Source organism: Nuphar pumila, chromosome 15 (genome assembly GCF_984573655.1).
Source record: "Nuphar pumila chromosome 15, dmNupPumi1.hap1.1, whole genome shotgun sequence".
Lineage (NCBI taxonomy): Eukaryota > Viridiplantae > Streptophyta > Magnoliopsida > Nymphaeales > Nymphaeaceae > Nuphar > Nuphar pumila.
In genome coordinates, this window is record NC_143263.1 from 37,775,764 (window position 1) to 37,790,678 (window position 14,915).

Below are 14,915 nucleotides of genomic sequence, written 5' to 3' on the forward strand. Positions count from 1 at the left end.
TCTCTCTCTCTCTCTCTCTCTCTCTATATATATATATATATATATATATATATATATATATACCTTTTTCTCAACGGTGAAACTCGGTATCAAAGCAGCTTTTAGTTGCTATCTATTCTCAAGACTGAAGTATTTTGGTCTCTAAGCATCACACCACTTGATGCTATAGCTTCATGTTTTGTCCGTGTAAAGGAGATCTAGATTTTGGGTAATAGCATATTGACAATGGTCTCACTTGATTTGGTTCAGGTAAACGCTCTCTATTATCTTCTTTTTATTTATTTTTTTGTGTGTGAAGGTCAGTGTTTTACAATGTGTTAGAGTGGTTCACGAGGAGGTAAATGTCGCTCCTGATAATGAATAAACAAGTCGTTCTTGTGGTTTTTTTTTTTAGTTACGTCATATAGGCTGATGTGAAAGAGCTGAGTTTGGTGTACATAAATATGAAGGGCAAGCATGACTAAACTGAAATATCGTTCAAGAGAAAACTCTAAAGCTGGTAGCGAAAACAAGTTAGTGCATCCTTCAATGCCAGTTTCTAGATCTGGGAAATGAGACAAGCCACCTGTAGTTTGACACTTGCTCAGCTCGTAAAGAGCTTGTTCAAACTTGTAAAATTGCACCAGTAAAGCCGATTTTAGCGGGGCAAAAGCTGCGCCAGTAAAAATGTTTTTCAATGGCGAATGTAAATTACACTAGTAAAAGCTTTACCGATGGTAAAGGTTTTTACTGGCGCAAATGTTGTGACAGTGAAACCCCATTTTCTTATAGTGAAATAAGCTCAACTAGCTGAACCTGAACCACAGGTGAAATGTTCTTTCAAAGAAGAAGAATATTACCAAGAAACATGCACATTTTAGGACCCTCTTATGGGGAAAACCCAACCCTTAAGAAAATAAATACCCAACTCAAGAGAGAAAAAATAAGGAGAGAAGAGTGGAAATCTTCTTTATTCCCCACATCTTTTACTCTATTTCATGAAAATTACATTCATAATGGATTATATATAGTGTCGAGTCTTTCTACACACTTCTAACATTATTACAATGACTCTTGGCCTCCTTCTCATAGGCCTCCATACTACCTACGAAAATCCATTTTAAGTACCCACTAATGACCTACCATATGCATAACTTATGCAAGTCATAACTCTTCACATTCCTATAACCTCTGACATGGACCCTTCACATGCCAACTACTTGCATAAGCCCACTACATCCACAACATATTAAATAAACTAATATGACCATGCTACCCATACATTATTATGCAAATGCCAACCTTACCCCTGAAATCTCTATACACGACTCTTTTTACCAAATTATCCAAGACATCTAATTACAAGACAATTTTAATATTTTACCAAGGACCCAAGCACAAGCACACACTAACATTCAACACCTCTCACTCTCTGTCCCTTTCTTTACTGACTTCTAAATAACACTTTTTTTTTAAATAATCAGGGAAAACCACCTCACTTATGAGCTCATTGGTGTAGAAACCTCAGGTTCCCCTTGCCCACCAGAGAGTACACCCAGATTCGTCCTCACGGCAAGGGATGCACACCTTCTAAATAACCTTTAGTTCCAGTTTCCAGAAAATTTAGTTTCAAAAGCTCAAATTGACAGCAGTTAAGCTACCCTCCAAAGGGTTTGTCATAGTGTCCTTCCAGAGGATCTCGGCCCACTCTTAATGTATATCGTTCTAGAATGTGTGCTATCTGTTGGCTCATGAGTGGCAGTCAACTTTGTGACTAACCAGCATTGCCCAGACTGACAATATGAAATTATGAATAGTTTACATATTGCAATATTCAAACAGCATTCTCATTATCAAAATAAAAAATTGTAATGCTCAGAAGCTTCCCCAAAAAGAATCATGCAATCTCTAAACTGTGATCAAAGTACATTTACAATAAAAAGTGGCTATACAAATGAATATCAACAGAAGTAATAAAATTACTCCTATATTTTTGGACAACAAGATGCAAACTCCTTCAGGTGGCTGCCTCTTTGTCCATTGCTGAGGCAATCCATTTTACAATTACTTCAAGTTGGTTCAATATTCGAAGGACTTTTATCTTCTCTCAAAGTTGAAAGACTTCACTGCAAAGGCAAAGACAAATGCAAAAAGCAAGGTGAATCCTACAACCATTACTGACACCACACCCAAGAAGTCATGACGGAACCCAAAGTAGGATCGAATGAATTCCTCCACCGTTATGGTGGTTGATGTGGAGTTCAGCAGCTCTAAATTAGTCGTTACATCACCAAACTGTGAAGTGACTAGACCATACAAAGTCCAGGCAACAGGGCATGCCCAATAGTACCATCTCCACCACACTGGGATAACCTGAAAAGCAAAAAACAGTAAATTTAGCAACCATTCTGAGAATATCTAACAGATAGTAGTAGTGCAGATGATCACGTACCGGGCGTGGAATCAGAAAGCCAGAAAAGACATTCCAAATTGCATAAAATGCAGAAGACACAATGGATGAAATATGATGATTGGGAGTCATTGCAACTGCCATCATGCCATAGTAGGTGAAGTACAGGAACGTGAAGTACATGAAGAATATATACCAGAAAAACTTGGCAGCAGTCCATTCAAATCCTATCATTGAATATACTATAACCCCATAGACCAGAGTTTGAACCAAAACATATGGCATTTCAATAGCAACCTGCAAATACATTCCATTGTTTATTAGCTTTTGACATGAAGAGATGATATGTAGTTATTGTTAAGTATCTTAACGTATGGAGACTATGATTTAACACAGAGCAGTTTACCTGTGCAAAAGCATATGGCAATGCTGAATACATTCCAGCAGCCCTTTCCCTATAGAAGACAGTTCTTTCAATGGATACAACTGGTTGAACAGATGATGCATTGTTTATACCAATGAATAGAATGGCTGCATACATAGAACCCATCGCATTGAACAGATCCTGCTGCTTACTCCTGTGAATAATATAAAGATCAGATATATATACTATAGTTAAAAAACTTTACTATAAGAAATACACAGAAGCAATTATTCTGTAATACCTTTTCATGCCAAGGTTCCAAAATATAGCCCCAAACATCAAGGCTATGAAGGTTGTGAAGAAGAACCTTATGGCTGTGTATGGAGGGTTACGCCAGTAAGACCAGTGCTGTTTCCATAAGCATGCTAAGCACTGAGTGACGAAGGACTGTGAGTACTTGGTTGGGAAGTAGAGATCTTTAGAGCCAGGAGGACATGAACTCAGTTCCTTAATCAGTTCCTTATTTCTCCTGCAGAAAGCAGAACATATAAGTGCATGGATGCTTTGTAAATGACATGCTTAAATCGGAAACACAATCATCTATATACTTCCAACATGACAGTAGTGATTTACAGCTAACTAATCCATTTCATAGACAGTCATACTAAGAAACATGTCAGTAAGAGTATACTCACTGATGCAGATGAGAGTTTCTGTATATCTCAGCAAAGTCTACACCAAGAATGTGTTCTTGTGCTTCTGAGGTCACTTCTAACATCCATGTTGCTGGATTGTACCTTTCTTTGATCTTGCTGACTCCATCAATTCCCTAGAATAAATCACAACTTTATTAATCTTTGGCACAAAGCAGAAGAAACAAATGTTTGGATCTAAATTAGTGTGCCTCACCTCAAAGTATTCAATTAGATGGCAAGAATGCTGGCCTAGTGGCCCCACATATATTTCCTCGCCACCTCGCTTCATGAGAAATAGCTGAGATTATAAGAAAAGTTAATTCAGGTATTAAAGAGAGTCAGTGCTCCTCACATGAAAGGGTTTCTCAGCGGTCACCAAGAATTCACAACTAATATGCAGCTACTTGCACGTGCTCAGTTTGGCTAGTTTCTTAACATAATGCTTTGATGCTATTGTAAACATGGCATGTGTAAGTTATGCATCTACAGAAGGAGTCACTCAACTATATCTCACCTCATCAAATGCTTCAAATATGTCGATACTGGGTTGATGAATTGTACACACCACAGTTCTTCCTGTATCAACTGTGTTTCTCACCGTTCTCATCACAATTGCTGCAGCTCTGGCATCAAGTCCGGAGGTCGGTTCATCCATGAATATTATGGAGGGATTGGCAACAAGCTCCACTGCAATCGTCAACCGTTTGCGTTGCTCAGTTGAGAGCCCATTTACACCAGGTAACCCAACAAGGGATCCCCTCAATGATGTCAGTTCTACAAGTTCCATGACCTCCTCAACGAATAGCTGCATGCATTCAACCTTGCAGTAAGATAGAAAGAAAGGAATGGTCCTTCTCCGGACGGATACTACAATAAGTTAACACCATTCATTATATACTTGACAATTATTAGTTCTAACCTTTCTTGTAGCAGAGTCAACTTCAGAAGCTAAACGTAGCCATGCAGAGTAGACAAGTGATTCATATACAGTAACATGTGGAGAATGGATGTCATTCTGCTCACAGTAGCCAGAAATACGAGCAAAGGTTTCCTGTTTTTTTGGATAACCAGATATTTTGATGCTTCCTGTGATATACCCACCAGTTTTTCTTCCTGCTAACACATCCATTAATGTAGTCTTCCCAGCTCCACTGACACCCATCAAGGCTGTGAGCACTCCAGGTCTGAAAGACCCACTTACACCCTTTAAAAGCTCTAACTTGTCCTCCGTAACACCTCGAGCTTTCATTTCCTACATATTTTAAATTTCATTTAAAAAACAGAGTTCTAAATGATAAAAATGAAAATACAAAGGGCACTCAGATAACATAGTACATTCAGAAAATTTAGCCTTACCTGTGGCATGTCTACAGAGTATCTGATGTCATCAAAAGCCATGGATAGAGGTGTAAATGGAAGGACCATTCCTTTCTTTTGGTTATGCACAGATGCAGTAATCGATTCTGATTGAGATGGAACAGGGCCAGAAGACAATTCACATTTTATCGACTATTTATAGAAAGCAAAGAAAATTACTGCCAATTCAGAATAAAAGTCTGGGATTGATCAGAGTGAGATTACCTTCAGGGTTGTTCCTTCCTGTAATGCTCCTTATTCTTGAGGATAGCTCCAAATTCATGTTTTCTCCAGTCAAATTAGCATTCTTCTCCTTTAATGCTTCTTCAGATATAACTCCTTGTGATCTTCCAAAATCTGCATGCACACACCCATCATGTCGCCAGTCTAATAAGTAATGTTAAGGCCATATATTCCCTGACAGAAAATAAAACTAGAACTTACCTTTGAGATAAGCAAGAGCAACACTAAATAGTCCATTGAACAGTAAAGTGTATCCAAGCAATGCACCAACTCCAATCCAATACCAGTACCCTCGACTAAACATTCCACGTGCTTCCAGGACAGTTACACCCAGTGAAACACTTGAATTCGATAGAACCTACAATCAAATGCATGGAAGATGAAATGCAATTCTTAATGCAGGCATGTTATGCTTAAGAATATGATAAAAAACTTACTCGATGCCAACTATTCCCAAGGAATTCATTCACAGAAATGGCATTCTGCGCATAAGTTAGTGGTGAAATCCAGTAGCCCCAGATCCACCATTTCTTAATATCATCTGTTTCATATGAAGAAGATTCACTAAATAAGTATAAAATCTAAGAAAATGCTTACATCTCAATAAGGAAGGATGTATCTATAAGCTAAAGAAAGAAAGACAGCAAGCATATGGTAAATTTACCCTTGGAGAGTATGAAACCACCAAGAACGATAAACACAAGCAATGCGAAGGATCCAAATGTATTTGCAATAATCAAGTCACGGCCCAAGGAAGCAATTAAACGGAAAAGACCAGATGCCATTTGGTTAACTGCTAGAAGTAGAAGCAATTGCCTGAACATCCTGTAGTTACAGCACAGGAAGGTGCTCATATTAGATCATTCTGTGTTTGAATTGTAATAAAATCCTACTAAAGAATGCAACTTATTAGTTTATTTAGGCATTTTAATTGCTTAATCATACAGTGTTGTCTTGTGTATGCAGAAAATATGAAAGAGCTAATGGTTTAGTCACAGATAAAAAATCTTGAAAGAGAAATTAATGTCTCACCTGCCAGCATTTTGATCAAAACCTATGACGTAGTAAGTCAAGAACACCCATACAGAAGCTTCAACAACTGATATTGGAATTTTTGCAATCCATGCAGGCACTGCATACGTCCATGCTGGATAGAAAAGCAAGTCTCTTTGCTTATAAAAAACAGGCAGTTTCGCAATTGTCATAGAAAGCTCAGCAAAGCCATTGAACATAATTGTGATTAGCCCAAAAAAAAGAGCACCCAGATAAATCCCTCCATCATTCACCGTGTTCCGGTGCATCTCAGTACGTAGGAAGAGTGTCATCGTGATAAAGCCAAGGACTATAAGCTGTAACAAAAATTAAATATATAAAAGGATTGAGACGTGAAACTCACAACAGATCCTTAAAATATCCTTCAGAATTAGGAGCAGACATCAATCAATACTCACTTGCGTCGTTTTGAAAATATAGACAAAAGAATTCCTCTTCATTAGCAGAACTTCCCTTGAGAAGCATGCCTTTAACAGATCCATCTTGCTAACACCATACTTGGAAGTTGTTAATGCAGCAGGATGGCTCTTGCTCTTGTCAAATGGTATACAAAGTTCAGCATCTAGTCTCTGACCAATGTAAAATGAATGAAATGCTTCCGCAAATTCTTTCACAGGTACAAATCGGTAAGTTTCTTCATTGTGCATCCAGTACTGCCTCTGATCATTTGGGGATGTTACCTAGCATTAGAGTCAATTAAACCATCAGAATGTAACATACACACATATGTATATATATATATATATTCATCAAAAGAAGGTATAATTGCAGAAGAACAGGACTTCTCAATCATGGAATCTTAGAGCTTACTTCTTGTAGAAAATCTGCAGCACCTTTTCTCTCAGGACATTTGAAGCCCATAGATTCAAAGAACTCAAGTACATGCTCACGAGGACCGTGGTATATGATGTGCCCATCAGATAGAAGAATGATATCATCAAACAGGTCATAGGTCTCTGGTGCTGGCTGCAGCAAGGAAATAGCAGCTGTTCCACCAACAATATGTACATATTGTCTGATGGAATTCACAATTCTGTAAGTAGTGGAGCTATCTAAACCAGTTGAAATCTCATCCATGAATAGAGCTCTCGATGGTCCAACCAGCATCTCTCCTGGGAAACAATCATGAATGAGCTACAATTGTAAGGAACATTGATTACATTTAAAAAAAATTACTTAGATAAGAATACACCTTACTGTATCTTAAATTAAGCCTATTCACTCTACCTGTTGTTACACGCTTCTTTTGTCCACCAGAAATGCCTCTGAACATCTCGTTTCCAACCATGGTGTCAGCACATACATCTAGACCTAGAACCTGTTATAGACAATTCACTAAAATTTGAGGAATATGGTTTATCTTGCAGTTTACAGAAGGAAACAGTCCTTATCAAGCTACCTTTAGTATATAGTCTGTCACTACATTGGCCTTCTGTCCTTCCAGTGATGCAGCCTACAACAGTTGAAAGTTGAACCGTGAAAATCTAAGCCTTAATAGAAATTTCAATTTTTGGTATTATCCCTATTTAAATGGTCATGAGTTGCACATGAATGCCTTTCAAGTTTTTGGTGAGTTGAGATATAGAATGATGCTTCCCTGAAGCGAGAATCAATCCTGTGAAATCAATACAGTGGGAAAGCAACAAACGAAGCTAAGGGAAAGAGAAACATGATTCAGAAGGGAATACTAAATGCAGGCAGACCAATATGCAAATGGAATAACACAGAATGAAAATAACAGAACTCTTGCTTGTAGAAAACACAAATATAGATAGACATGGTGTAAAATACACTATGTATCTACCTTCATGAAGACATCAAGATCAGGATCTGGCTTAATGTTGGCCTCTTTTTCCCTTCTAGATAGCTCTTCCAACATATCTGCCCCAACAATAACACAGCAGAAATGCATAAAGATTCATACATGAATATATCAACTTAAAAGAAGAATACATTAAATTAAACATTACGTACCATAACGTGAACCAACTCCTTGACATCTAGCTGAGAAAGCTAATGTTTCCCTGACCGTCAGTTCTCCGATGTGGAGATCATGCTGGCTAATGTATGCAGAGGTTCTTTGAGGAACAAACTCTTCCATCCCATGTCCATTATATGTTATCCTTCCAGAAGTCTAATATTTCAATAAAATTGGATACCCATCAGTTCTGGAACAAGTTTTTACCATCTATTGGTATAAAGTGAAAAATTGGATGGTTGTGTTAGTACCTCCAAACTTGAATCAAGCTTTCCAGACAGAGCTAACAATAAAGTGGTCTTCCCGGAACTTGGTGGTCCTAAAACCAGCGTCATCCTACAAATTATAAGCTTGCAAGTGAATAATTCTCCCACCCAAAACTTATGAGAGAAACAGATTGGTTTGCTCTTTACCTATGAGATCTTATGATTCCACTGACATTGTGAAGAATGGACAACGGTTTCTTCTTGTTTGGAAGAATATGGAGGAAGTTCAAGGAACCCTTTTACATGCAAAATTCGGAAAATTAGTAAGTCACCAAGTCTAAATGTTCCTTCTTATCTATAATAGATTTATGCAAATTTATAATTACCTCTAGCACATTGACAATAGAATTCAGCAGAGTAGGCAGTCCTCTGCTACCAACGTGAACTTCTGCATCAACACTCAAATTCTCGAACCGGACTTCGATCTTTGGAATATCGATTCCGACTCTAAAACCCCAAAGATTTACAAAAGCAAGAAACACCCATTAAAATCCAGGCCATGAAGGACTAACTTGTGATATGAAAGCATCCAATTCACAAAAAATCTCACGAATTACCGATCGATTCGGTCCCTGAGCTTGAGAAGGAACTTCTCGTTGTCTTCTTCTGCGACTCTGACGAGCCTGTCCAGCAAATTCTGCCTCTCCTTAAACCCAAGGTTGTGGATCTCCACTTCTGTGAGCCCACCACCTTGATGTTCACTGAGGATGCCTCTCCTGATCCTGTCATAGGTGGGCAGCTTCTCGAGGGCTGCCCACCTGAGCGCCTCCTCGTCATCCTCTTCTCTTGAAGAGCTGGAGAAGACATCCAAACCACTGTTCCTCCAAACAGTAGACGACCCAGTTGCTCTTAAACTCCCAACTCTGTAAATATCACCCCCTGTCTCCATTACTCTTGCCCACTAGAAGCTCCAATCCGCAACACCCACAAATTAAATCTCTATATGAAGAATGTGAAAACTTGAGAGAGAGAGAGAGAGATTGAATAAAAAAATTAAAGAATGAACTTAGAGATAATGAGATATTGAATCCAAGGAGGAAGAGGTATATATCTCTCTCTATATATAGAGAGAGAGAGATTGAATGAGAGAGAGGGAGAGATTGAATAAAAAATTAAAGATGAACTTAGAGATAATGAGATCTTGAATCCAAAGAGGAAGAAGGCTGTCCCCCTTTTATAGAGAGAGAGAGAGATTGCCCAGAAGACTTGAGAGCGCCCATTGCACCCTGACGTCAAAAACCTTGACATCAAACGTGGTGTGATAGTTGGGGATGACGAACTTGCTTCGGTGTTTCGGCGCTTCTAGACTCCTCGTATTTAAAAATTCTCTTTATACCTGGACACGAGACTCCAGTTCAAGACTAACAAAATACGCAAAATGTGTCAAAAACTCAAACACAAAGAGACGAGTTTTTAGCTTTTAGTTACTAAAAGGCTATAGTTTGGTGTTTTAATATTAAAAACTGCTTTTTATTAAATTATTATTAAAAATAATCAAAACTTATTAAAACATTAAAACAATGACCATATGAATCCATGTCAAAATCAACGCGTCCACAGCAGTAAAACACAACCAAAGTTGTGTCCATGTGACATCTCCAAGTTCACGGATTTTGAACGGGACACTGTATTTGACAGTGGTAATTTGGACCAAGTCCATAAAAGATTGGATCCTGAACCAAATCTTGGCTTGGTAAGGCTGGACCATGGATCACTTTGCGGGTTTCGGATCTCAAATGTCTCATCCCAAGCACATATATATAATCTAGGACTTCCACTACGCTATGTAAAATTTGGTATGCACTTGCCCGGAGGGGGCCTTGGCCACTAGACAGGTGGTCAGGGTTCCATTCTCATGGGAATCAGCCCCTTACATGTAAAAAGGGGCAATCAGCAAAGGGGGCATTATGTCCCTTGCTCGCTCTGAAGCAAGGCGACTCTCTGGCACAGGAGGTGCGCCACGGGTTTACACCGTTGAAAAAACTATGAGTACAGCAGGCTTAGCCAACACTACTTTAGGTCTCTGATCCCGAGGGTAATTTTTCGGTTTCTCATAAAACAAACACATGCTCTGAAGTCACACAAGTTTTACGGGGTTCGGTCAATGTGACCTAGGTGCACGAGTTGCACCTTCTCCCCCTTTTTTTGTCACACGTTGGAGCTTTACAAGGATCCTTTCTAAGATAGTTACAATTTTTCCTTTCCCGGTTTATTATCGCTGTTTCATTCAGTTTAGGGAGTCTTGGAACTCCCTTCCTTTCCCAAACACAACGTGGTTAGCTAACCTTTCTTCTTCGGAATTCTTCTCCCTAGTCATTAAGAAACCAGCTTTGCTTACCTCATTATAGACCACACCCCCCACTGACAGCTGTCCTTTCTTCATCAGTAGATCCAACTTTCCGGTCTTCACTAGAACACGTCACATTAGCTTGATTGAGCCTGTGCCACCTCACAATCTTCAACACACTAATTGGATTTAATGTTGGTATGAGATACCAATACCATGGACCTGCTTAGATTCAATCAGGCCTTTCATAGAACCTGCAAGATCTAGGTCAGCCTTTTTTTTTTTTTTTAAGGCAAGCTAGGGTTAGGCAGGACTAACTGTAACGCTCCAAAATTCAGGACTTATAACTTTTACAAAAAGTTTGAAAGCTTTATAATTATTCATTTATCAGAGTTTTAAAATATTATTTCAGCAAAAAATAGTGTTTAAAACAGTAAGTAAATGAATCTTGAAAGCGTTACAATGCAAACTTTCATTCACAAACATATTTGAAACTTTATATATATTTAAGAAATTAATAGTTTATGAAAAATACAATTCTTAATAGTTTAAGACTTGTACAAAGAAGAGATTTTTAAGAAAAAACCTTTATGCAAATTTACCGAAATATTTTAAAAAATAAAACATCAGAAAAAGAGTCTCATCTTGATCTCATTACGTCATTGTGCCATCGCAATTTGAAACATCACCTACTCATAAAATGAGTCAATTTTATGAAAAATCGATAGATGCATAAGTGAGACAATATAGAACTGAAATCAGTAATTATAACAAGAAATGAGTTATATCTAGCATGTGCAATAGATTATGTAAATGAATAAGTATTTTTAACATGAATAATTGAGTATGCAAACAAATAAAGGTTTTCAATGAGAGTAATTAATTATAAAATCTAGTGAGCTATCAACTATCACAAAGAAATAGTTCATTTCACATAAGACATACACAATTTCACAGCAAGCAAATACATTAATCATAAGGTGCAAGTAATTGTACAACGAGCAGTTTATAAGCTATACACGGTAAGCAATCACACGACAACAATTATATTAATTACAAGATGTAGGCAACTTATCCTAATTGTAAACAGTTCATACATTATAAGCAATAAGCAGTTTCATTAGTCATAAAAGACTCGAGCCAACAAATGCTCTGAATAGAGTATTTATTATTTTGATATTAGTTGGCATTGCGAGTATGCACAAGGCACGATCCGTAAAAATAGTTTAGACTAATTTGAGGATTTATTATGTCATGTATTTTAGATATCCCGAGTAGCTAGCTGAGTCGGCTCTTGAGAGGACGGCCAGTGACCAAGAGAGAAAATCTCTAAAGGCATAAGTGGCCAATACTTGTTCATCATTCGAAGGATCCGCTTCGTTCGTAATAATTTTCCTTTTTTTATTCTGTCTTCCTACATGAACCTTCCAATCTATGGTATGGATAAAAAAATATGATAAACAGAAATAGCATGCATCAAACTTCTGCAGAAGTGTCAAAAGCTACTTTTTGTAGCCTATTTCTCCTAACTTTGATGACTGAAGAAGTCGAGTCTTTTGCCTGAAATAGCTATTAATGACTTATTCATCAAAGTTTTTGTACCATCCATCCCCTCTCTTGATGAAGTCAGCGGATCAAATGAGTACGATGAGGGTTTCTTAACTGTCACCCCATTCTACATGTTCTAGTTTGCTAGACTCACTCGAGCATCTTGTCTGTGAAGGCGAAACCATCACCATTAGGTGATTTATACGCGCCATTACACGTTAGAGGCAACCACACACCTCTCATCCTACTCACTGCAGTACACAACATACATGTTCAAAGTATAACCATGATAAGAGGGGTCAACTTATTGTGAGGGTGAAAACATCATCATTTTGTGGTCTCAAACACGTGTCATTGCACATTCGAGGTAAACATAAATCACTCATTCTACTCATCATAGTATGCAACGTACATGTTCAAAAGTACAACTACGATGAAAGAGATGGATTTTTGACAGAAAATCTCCAAAATAATGCTTTGCCAAAAATACATGGTGTAACTATTCAAGTTCAAACTTGCCATACTCTGGTCATTTAGACCGTCATGAGCTTCTTGCATGTTAGGCGTACATCAATATTACATGATTACAATAATGTACCAAAACACATTTTAAGGTTACCACAGGCCTCTTATTCTACTCCTCGTAGTCCAAACATATCGTACATATCTAAAAGTACAAATACAAAGAGAGAGGCATGGATTTCTTAAAAGAAATCCATCAGCATAATCTCATAAAGGGAATGACAAGACAACCCAACAAAATCTCGCAACAGAAGTGATACAGCAAAAATCTAGCGATGATGCAGGTTCCTCAATAGAACCTTCGCCCAACCCACGCACATACCCCTAAACAAGGTTATCTGAGTTGCATCGAATAAACAAACCGAAGTTGTAAAACACCTCTCCCAAATACATCAATTTGGGAGATCTAACCGCTATCTTGTAAAAAACTTTTAAAATCTGCTTTACAAAACTATGCATTTCAAAAATAGGTTTGCACCTAAAAATCATCTTTTTTTGGATAACTGAAATGCATAAGTGTGCGTCGAATCTTTTTGAAACAAATGAATGAAATAGAATACGTTCAAAGTTGTACTTAAGTATAAGTCAGCAAAAAGCGAGCTTGTGCACAATACAATGTGACGATAAGGTGTGATCGATCTCCAAAGTGCAAAACTGTGTGTTGAGTGCATAAACCTTTAAGATAGTGAACGAGGTACAAAACCATACCTCAACTAAATAATCATGCAATCAAGTGAATATGCAAGACAATGCACAAGGTACGAAACCGTACCTCAGCTAAACAACCATACAATCAAGTGAATACGCAAGATTGCACGAGGTACAAAACTGTACATTGGCTAAACAACCATGCAACCAAGTAAATGCATAAGACAATGCACTGAAGAGCATTAGCAAAGTAAAAACAAAAAAATATAGAAAGAAAAGCCTAGGCACATTAAGCGTGACAGCAAAGTAAAGACAAAAAAAATAAATGAGAAAGTAAAAGCCTGGGCACATAAAGCGTGGTGGCAAAGTAAAGACAGAAAGTAAATGCAACATAAAAGCCTGAGCACATAAAGCGTAGCGGCAACAGAAAGTAAATGTAAGAAAAGTAAGCCTGGGCACATAAAGCGCGACGACAATAAAAAGTAAATGTAAAAAAAGTAAGTCTGGACACATAAAGCGCAGTGGCAACAGAAAGCAATAAAGATAGAAAAGAAAAAGGACAAGAATTACAAAACTGCGTCATTGAGTTAAAATGCATACATATATAAATATACGTATACATATGGTCCTTAGTCCTTCTTTTTCTCATTTTAAGTTTTAATTTCTTAAATTTAGGTTTGTTCATTATTCTTTACGCAACTTTTCCCTACTTTGGGAGGTTTGCGGTTCTGCATATGCCTACGAGCGTAAGAGATGACAATTTCAGGTTATGGGGGCACGTGCAAGCTCCGTTATGCAATCTGCGAAGGTATAACATGTTAGTTCACAAAAAGTAAAATAAAATAAAAGCCGAAGGGACAAGGATTGTGTCCCTGCACGCCGACCAACAGAGAGAACAAGGAAGGGGCAGGGGGCGCTGCCCCTGCCTGCCAATCCATAAAGAGAGAAGGGACAGGGGTGCAGCCTCTGCCCACGATTCTGACAACAGAGGGGGGGGGGGGGGGGCAGTGGTTGAGCCCTGCCCTACCAACTTGTTAGAGGCAAAAAGAATAGGGCAGAGGCAAGGGTGTAGCCCTTGCCTGCCTTCCTGGCAAAAGGAAAGGAAAAGAAGATGCAGGGAGGGCCTCACCCTCCCCTGCTGAAATAAGGAGGGGTTGTGCCCCTCCCTTGTCAAAAGGAAAGAGCAGAGAAGGCATTGTCCTCCCTTGGCGCAATAGGGAGACAAGGAGGGGTTGTGCCCCTCCCCTGTCGAAAGGAAAGAGCAGGGAAGGCATCACCCTCCCCTGCCGTAACAGAGAGATAGAGAGGGGTTATGCCCCTTCCATGTCGAAAGGAATGGGCAGGGAAGGCATCACTCTTGTTGGGAAACTCTGTTTTGATGTCACATAATATGATACACTGTCGTATTTGATTTCATATGATATGATAATATGTCCTCTTGAAAAATGTTATATTATGACTGAATATGTTTTGCCATAAATCTAACGAGTATTTGATGCAAGGATATCTCACCCAAAAAGGATGGAGACTTCCTGTTCAAGTACAACTATGGTGCAATCATACTCC

At 38.4% G+C, this 14,915-nt stretch overlaps 1 protein-coding gene across 1 annotated transcript; it reads right to left on the reverse strand.

Annotated features, from left to right (window-relative positions):
• Nucleotides 1-1,862: 1,862 nt before the first annotated feature.
• Nucleotides 1,863-9,530, reverse strand: LOC149815163 (pleiotropic drug resistance protein 1-like). Its single transcript, XM_089988854.1, has 24 exons — nt 8,902-9,530; nt 8,671-8,791; nt 8,492-8,580; nt 8,330-8,414; nt 8,075-8,234; nt 7,905-7,981; nt 7,500-7,553; nt 7,328-7,418; nt 6,911-7,212; nt 6,499-6,780; nt 6,080-6,396; nt 5,712-5,872; nt 5,485-5,588; nt 5,249-5,405; nt 5,030-5,161; nt 4,805-4,911; nt 4,368-4,700; nt 3,963-4,253; nt 3,663-3,746; nt 3,449-3,582; nt 3,055-3,282; nt 2,796-2,967; nt 2,432-2,686; nt 1,863-2,352 (listed from the first exon to the last, which is right to left on the reverse strand). Exons 1-24 carry the CDS (start codon nt 9,231-9,233, stop codon nt 2,077-2,079), a joined length of 4,344 nt encoding a protein of 1,447 aa, XP_089844980.1. The 5' UTR covers nt 9,234-9,530; the 3' UTR covers nt 1,863-2,076.
• Between the last annotated feature and the right edge of the window lie 5,385 nt (nt 9,531-14,915).